Consider the following 8,318-nt stretch of genomic DNA (forward strand, 5'->3'; position numbering starts at 1 on the left):
TTTCAATTTGTAGACAATCAGTGAACGGTATTTTTGAGATATGTACCAATCTGAGATTTGTGTTTATCATTGCCAGATGAGAGATTTATAATAATTTGGAATTAAATTAATAATATTAGCCCATGTTTTTATTATTTATTTTAATGATATTTTTGCATCGATAATTATTCCTGCTAATTGCTTTTGACTGTAATCAAATTTACAAAAAAAAAAAAATAACAAGTAAAAAGCAACTATGTAACAAGAAGCAAAAACCCTTTTGCAATCAGCGAATAGCTGATGGCTTGTTAATATAAACGGTATTCCTTGTGCTCTTCTCGTTGTTTTGAAGTCATTTGTGTATGTAATGATTTCGTATCGATTTCTGGCAGTTCAACGCTGTTTTATCAATTTTCGAATGAATCATTTAATTCTGTGCAATTCGAGTTCTCGCCCAATCACCATCATTGAAGTTTAAATTTCCTCTCCCTTGCAGTTGACGAGGAAATATTTCAAATTGTCACTCCTTCAATTTGAACGAAACTAATGAAGGAAGTGAATCAACTGACGCAAAAATTTACTAGCTAGACAGGCGAGAGTCGAAAGAGGATCTCAAAATGTACAACTAGCCAAAATTTCAGGTGCTAGAATTCATTTTTCGATTTTTGACGAATTTTTAAAAATTCAAATTTTGACCAAAATGAAAACAAATGAAATGAAATTTTAGTAAATTTGATATAGTTAATTCGTGAATGACTATGGAAGAGAATATTATTAGAAATATTACTGAGGGGAGAAGGCTAAATATTACTACGTAAGTAGTTAATATTTCCCTATACCTGGCTAGTCTATGGGTGTCGGAGAGCTCAGAAATCATGCAGAAATACTATATGCATTTATGATCCGATGTAATAACAATAACACCAATACGATACAACGTGTCTAATTGATTTATTATTATAATTCGATCATGTCAGGTGAATCAAGATATAAAAGAATTTACATAATTTTACATCATTAATATGGACACCGGTCCATATTATGCGTCTCGCGCTAATGAATTAAGTTATAATACGCTAAAGTATTATTGTAATCGAAGGTGATGAATTAAGCAGGGATGATAATAAACCCTAATTTTACATACTTACGAAGAAAGAGATTACTTCTCAATACTCGTAAGTATGGGAAAAATTACCTTATTAAATAAATGATGAGGTTACTCACCAAGGTCCACATAATGTCCGCTTCTACTGTCTCTTTCAAGGTGGCTCACTCATACTAGGCCAGGCGACAGCAATGTATTACACGAGGTACCTATTCTACTAGCAGTAGGAGTGATGCCCGGGAAGATCTACTCCATACCCAATAATATCGCGATCGGATAGTTAACTTATTCGAATCACGACTTAATTTCATTTTAACCACTATATGTAGTGGGCAATGCCTGGATAAATAGGGGATAGGTACCCTTACGGGATACCTTACCTGCCTGTCACATCTACTAAGTTTCATATCTGAGGAAATGCGCGTTACGACGAAGCACCGGCGAGCTCGAGATACCTATGCTAAGTAATTTTGGTGCGTTCGTGATGCATTATATATGCATCGCGCTCGATGCGTTGCTCGATGCGTTGCCTACGTCACGACCTTTGCGGAGTTAACACGTTCCCACCACTTACGTTCACGCTACCTATAGTTATGCTTCGAATAACTACTTACGTAGTTGGGCCATATCTCACCATATCAAATTGACCTGGAAAGCTGAAATTTGGCTTAATACTCTATTTCCAACCTCTTGAGTGGATGAGTGACGGTTTCGAGCCGTTCTGGAGCCTCCAAATCCGAAATTTTCTCCGGCGATAATTTTTGAGGAGATGAAAAAAAATCAGAATTTGATGGAGGCCCCAGAACCGTTTGAAACCATCACCAATCGACTTGGCAGGTCGAAAATAGGGTGTAAACCGAATTTCAGGTTTCGTGACAAATTTTCTGAAATTTTGATTTTTGACCAAATTTGAATTTTTATACGTACCTATCTACTTAAATTCACAAAAAATCGATACCTATAAATGTATTTCAGCTCTTGAAATTTTGGTTGATGGTATGTTTTGAGGTATTTTTTCGATTCCCTTCTGATCAGATTCAAATATGTATTATCAAATTTCAGCTTTTTTCGTTCACACGCGATAATTTTTTTTTTTTTTGAAAATACTTAATCTTTGCGCTGAAAAAAATGTAGGATTTGAACTCCACGAACAGATCTTGATAATACGTGCCTAAAACGATCGAAAGAGTCGAAAATTTAGTAGATCCGAGTCTGCAGGCGCTGAAATTTCATTTTCACCTTATTCGCAGCGTTTTTTTAGGGAGGGGGGCAGGGCAGGAGAAACCAAAAATCCACTAGAGGCTGCAGAACCGTTCGAAAACCGTCACCAATCGACTGGGGGGGAGGGGTGTCGAAAATAGGATACAGGTTAACCGAATTTCAGTTTTCTGGGCCAAGGCCAAGTTGCTGAAATTTTTTATTTTTTCCCAAATTTGAATTTTTTTAAAATTTACCAAAAATTGAAAAATGAATTCGAGCACTTAAAATTTTGGTTGATGGTGTATTTTGAGGTCCTTTTTCGACTCGCCGTCCAGTTGCAAAATGTTTGTGTCTGTTGGGATACTTCCCTTGTAAACTGTATCGAAATAGAGTGTCCTATAAACCCCAGGTACAGTCTAAATTTATTACCTAGGTGGTAATAATGTTCGTATTTTAATTGTTTGGTGAATTTTTGATAAATTGAAAAAGCTAGTTTTGTTGCGATTTTTCAACTTTTTTTTTCCACTCAGCATAATATTACGAATGCATTTTTTTCATCAAAATGATTCAATTTCAATCACTCACTCTCCAATACGAAAATATTTTTTTAAAAATATTACAACATAATTTTTAGAGTTTTTGCGCAAAAAAAAACTATTGTAATTTGTGAGAGGAGGGAATAGTTAGTAAAATGACTGGATGGGAAGAGATGATAATATGATACCGAATTATACCAAGTTAGAAGATCAAAAGACCTTACCCATTGCTATTTACCTAAGGTCAGAGTAAATTTAGCTACCCAAAGTCGTCATTCCCAGACTCACCGAAGTAATAATTGAAACACTACGCGTACGTGCTAAACCAATTTAATTGAACGAATATAAAGCAAATTAAACAAACTTTAACATATTTTCCGACGATCACTTGTCGCAAGTTACGGTGTAAACGCTTCACAAGACGATAAAGTAATGAAGTAATTGTAGGAACTCTGTACACAAGTACATCGTTCTTCCACCCGAGGGGAAAAGAGGGAGAAAACACAGCTAGTTACTCTAGCAGTGTGGCCATATTCCTGCCTATAACATATGCCCCTTCTAATCCTGTCACCAGCACTCCGAAGAGCACTGGAGACAAGAACAGAACAAGACACAGCCATAGACCGGAACATAGGCCACACTCCTACTACCCTGCCCCTTCTGTTTTTGGGTCTTTTGATCTTAGGAATTAAAAAATCCTTATAAATTTTTGCCCACTGACATAAAATTTTCCATTACTGGATGTAATGAAGTTTCCTGTTGTTTTTGGAATCCCACTGGATCGAAATAATTAGACAATGGTAACTTATTTGCGATTACATATTTTGAAACATCGGAAAAATATGCTAAGTTCGAACAATTTGTCAGCACATAATATAAATACATGTTATGCACATTGTAGAAAAATTAACAATAATCAAAAATTCACATAGAAAAAATATAAATAGGAACATCACATAATATGAATTTAAATTGAGGCTACATAATTTTTTTTACGTCTTTTCATTACATAGGGTTGTAGAAAAAACGTTTCACAATAATTGTGATAAAAATATGACAATTTTACAATATTTACAAGTCAAATCCGATTTTTTTGTTTTTTACAATAGTCGTCGAAAATAGTAATCTTTGTCGAAAGCTCGTCGTCGAATCAACCATTTCTCGTCGTCGTAATAACCATTTATCATCGCTGAATCACCATTTATCGTCGTTGAATCACCATTTATCGTCATTGAATCACCATTTATCGTCGATTGAATCATATATCTTTGGACTTCGTCGACTTTTTATGGTTTTCGTTGTTTGAAAAAATGTTACAATCGCCTTATGGGCACATGGCATGATTTAAAAACGATGATAATTCATTATGCATAAGGGATGCAAAAAATACATGAATATAATGTGTGAAAATAAATACTTGATAATGAGATTGATACCTATAGTATTAGCTATTGGTTGATTTTTTAGGCTGGTTTTTTGGAAATTGCCAAAAAATGAAGAGTTTGGTCAAAATTCTCTTCATTGTATTGCTGATTTTGGATAAAAAATCCCTCTAATTCTCAAAATTCTAGCAGACAGCAATTTATAGTGAACACTGTTCCCTATCTTTGGCAGTTTTTGAAGCCTCTTTTTTCTCAAAGTGTTAGAGTACCTACCTAATGCTGACGATCGTATTCATTAGACAGTAAGATGATTTTTTCTGGCGATTATTTAATGGATGATAAAGAAATGAATAAATTAATTACTTACTTGACATTTGTCAATAAAAAAGAAAATGATAATAAAAATTTTCGACCTATCAATAATCATTACGACAACAAACATAAGTAAATAAATGCATAATAAAGACAAATAAATAATTTTCATGTGGTGATAAATAAATAATCGATCGTTTATCGACTAATTCTTGATGAATAAACGAGACACTATCCTGTGTAAATGATGATAAATAATAAATAAATGAAAATAAATAATAATAAAAAAAAATGATCAATTTTTCCAATCCCTACGTCAGCTTGTTTGATTGGTTTGTAATCGATTTTTCAATTTTGGGTTCACTTTAATCTTTTACCTAACTTTTCCCTATTTTACAGCAATATTTTTGAATATAAAATAGCAAAGTTTTTGATCTTGAATTTTTTGCTTTGTTAATACGATTATTTTTTCAACATAGACAATCAAGTAAATTTGACCTAGTTTCACTTTTGTGCTTGAACTCACTTTTTGATAATGAATTTTTTTCAAAGAAAAGGTTTTTTCGTCGTCCTGTTTGGCTATTTTTGAAACTTTCTTCAGAATGTCTGCCTTTTTGCGATTTTTAAAATTGATTGAGAAGACGAGAAGAAGTTGTGATATTTTCGAATCATTTTATTTTCGATTTTTTTTCTTCTTTGTTTTTTTTTTCATCATTGTCAACACGTTGGCCAATCACCGAGTTGTATTTGAAGATAGCCAATTAACGAGTAGTATTTTTATAATTCTGAGCAATAATATTTTGGCGCCAAATTCGAAAAAGTTACCTGCAGTTGTTTTCGTCAATACGATAATTTTAAATTTTGAGGTGGGATTCATTAAAAAATTTCCAACCAATTTTTAAATGGTAATAAATTATTTTCTGAATTCAATTTTATAAAAATCAGACATCTTTCTATCAACAAGAAGTGGAACTGGAAAAAAAAAGTAGTAGGAAATTCTATGTAGGTACTTCATAAATTATAAAAAAGATGAAGAAATGAGAAATCAGCTTCGAGCTGATATTTAACAGCTAACTTAGCAACCAATGCATCCATCAACTAATAGTGAAATCAAATGCAAAAACTCTCTTGCAATCAGCGAATAGCTGATAGAGTATTTTGAAATCGTTAGGAAATCATTTGTTTTAGTGTTTTAAGGTACACAAGTATTTTTTTTTTCATTGCTGAAATAATGAATTATTTCAATGACACGGCGTTCATTACGTTTTTAACCACTGTTATGATATATCAAGGATGGCACCGAGTATATTTTTTTTACTTTTTTACGATTTCCTCATCGATAATTTATCAACTTTTCAAATGAGCGAAAAAATACACCGATACGCCATTGACATTTACGTCACCTTCAACTTCAAAGAGTTCAGCTATCATATTATTGTATTTCTAATCAGTAAGGTATACCTACGAGTAAGAGTATTACCTGTTGATAGCTTATCCTTAAAAAACATTCGAACGTTTTATTTTCATTTTTTTTTGGAATACGTAAAATTTTACCTGTTTTGTGCCAACATTCGTTTGTGCTGAAGCGATAAAAAAAAATGTTGGCGTCGAACAAGTGTGTTCAGAATCACTTTGACATTGAAAGTTATTAAATTTTTAATCAGATGTGTATTGCTTTTGAGAAAAAAAAAGGGTACCTACTTTCTCTCATGATCTTATTCGAGTTTAAATACAGAAATTTGTAGCTATAAGTACGTAAAATTTATCTAAATTTTATTCAGAATACATGTGAACTTGAAAAAAAATAACCTTAATTTAGTTGTACATTTTGATAAAATAAAAGCTTCATGCGATTTTGTGCAAATTCTGGTCGATTCTGAGTATAGCTATACAGTCACTTAGTTCGATATCTAATAATAATATATCGTCGAGATGAAGCCACTTGGATACATTGAAAATTGTATTGTCGAAGAATCCGGGCTTAACGTGTTGGTGAATGGTTGTCCAAAAGCATTCTTCACCGGTGTAAATGTCGCAGTGAACTGTACATTCAAAACAATCGTACATATTTGTAAAAAAAAGGGGGAGGAATAGGTAAATTTGACATATTGTGAGTTCGGGTAGAGAGCTTACCTGGTCTGAAGTGATACAAGAATTTTGAGCTTCAAGTTTAGGTACGATGACTGTCGAGCAACTATGCGTCTGACTCGTAACTGTATCGACAAATGATCCTTGATACGAGTAGTATGGAACAGCAGGCTGCGAAAAAGGTGTCGATGTTATGTCGACAGCTGAAAATTGCGTACCGAGAGATACCGGTGTAGAAGATAAGACTGTGGTCAAGTTCTGAATAGATTGACTCAGCTGGTCGAATGCCTGATTGAAAGTTGAGCACTGAAATCACACAAAGTTGAGATGAAAAACGTAATAATATCAAATTTTTCATTTGGTTTTTGTTCTAGGGGGGGGGGGCTCCTTTTGGTGAGGCCTGCAATTTGATGATTTGAAGATAATAGACTTACAATATTCAGAAGGAAAACTATTTCGGCCAATCCATCCGGATTATTCACAGCTTTTGAAATCGTATTGTATTTACTGTTCATGAAGAGCACTCTTACTTCAACAGGAGCCCTGAAAATTGCAAATGGGCGTTGAAATCGAGTTTTTGAAGCTTTAGGAGGGGGGAATAGGAGGGGATTTTGTTGGTACGACTTACCATACGCCATCAATTTTAGTTCCAGTTACTCCATTTGTACTGTTGTCGGCCCAATAATACGTGAAACTTTGGTATATGAAAGTATTGTTGCCTAAGACACCTCCGGTCATGTTGGCAACATTGTTTGATTGAATGCTAGTTTGAACTGTAAGAATTTGGGATCAATAGAGGCTACTTTAATCGATCGAGAAGTCAGTGGCATATTTAGATAAGGGGTTTTCGGGTTCCAATCACATCCCCCCTCCCCCCACCTCAAATTGCGGGTGAAAATGTAAAATAAAACGTACAAAAATGGTCGTTTTTTCGTATTTTGAACAATTTTTTTGAGAAATTTTCTCCCTCGAGATTATTTTTACCTTTATTTAGATTAAAAGAAAATCATACATTGAGAAAGGGGTTTCGGAAAATTACCCCAAATTTTGATTTTTTCTGTCTAAAAAAATGTTTAAAAAAGAAAAAAAATTGCTATAGTTTGAACAAAATTATGTCCCACTCCCCCCCCCCCACAGTGAAATAAAAATATAAACCCCCTCTGCGATTTCCATTCTGGATTCCTGCGTAAAGTGATAAAATATCTATACCTGATTGTCCTGTATTGATTAAAATTGTTTGAGCTATTGCTTCTTCTATGAAATTCAATGGGTCTGAGGCGACTGTGGAAATATTACTAGTGATGATGTCGACTGCGAGTGGTTTGTACCGAAGATTTTGATTGTATGTGGCTGCAGAGGGGAAATTATTCGATGATTTTTTTATAAAAATATTTGAAAAAATGATACCTAAATACATATGAAGGGAAAATATTGTACTCACTCGTGATTTCAGTTATGGCAAAAATCGAAGTAAGGAATATTATAACGAATACACCGAATACGCATAGACCGGATACGATCAAAAATACGCAAAACATGCGTCCTAAAATGAACATTTTTGCTTCTACGGACGCTCGATTCTTTTATGCAGTTATAGGGAAATGTATTACTTTATAGTTGAAAAACTTTCTTCGTCCGGATTGAAAATATTACTGAATGTCGTAATATTTTTCAATTTTCGTGTTCAGTGGGTTAGGTAGGTAGGTGCTATCTTTT

General features: G+C 33.6%; 1 protein-coding gene across 1 annotated transcript; it reads right to left on the minus strand.

Annotated features, from left to right (window-relative positions):
- Positions 1-6,270: 6,270 nt before the first annotated feature.
- LOC135834846 (carbonic anhydrase 3-like) lies at positions 6,271-8,318 on the minus strand. The gene is made up of 6 exons (XM_065348819.1): positions 8,044-8,318; positions 7,812-7,952; positions 7,231-7,375; positions 7,037-7,145; positions 6,648-6,908; positions 6,271-6,556 (listed from the first exon to the last, which is right to left on the minus strand). The coding sequence occupies exons 1-6, from the start codon at positions 8,156-8,158 to the stop codon at positions 6,425-6,427; spliced, it is 903 nt and encodes a 300-aa protein (XP_065204891.1). The 5' UTR covers positions 8,159-8,318; the 3' UTR covers positions 6,271-6,424.

The sequence above is a fragment of the Planococcus citri genome, chromosome 2 (genome assembly GCF_950023065.1).
Source record: "Planococcus citri chromosome 2, ihPlaCitr1.1, whole genome shotgun sequence".
In the NCBI taxonomy this organism is placed as follows: domain Eukaryota; kingdom Metazoa; phylum Arthropoda; class Insecta; order Hemiptera; family Pseudococcidae; genus Planococcus; species Planococcus citri.

Excerpts from the sequence above, each read along its gene's own strand:
- LOC135834846 (XM_065348819.1), bottom strand. The coding sequence starts at position 8,158 with ATGTTCATTTTAGGACGCATGTTTTGCGTATTTTTGATCGTATCCGGT. Across the intron at positions 7,953-8,043 it reads TGCCATAACTGAAATCACGA|CCACATACAATCAAAATCTT; the intron begins GTGAGTACAATA and ends TCCCCTCTGCAG. Across the intron at positions 6,909-7,036 it reads TAGTTTTCCTTCTGAATATT|TGCTCAACTTTCAATCAGGC; the intron begins GTAAGTCTATTA and ends GTGTGATTTCAG.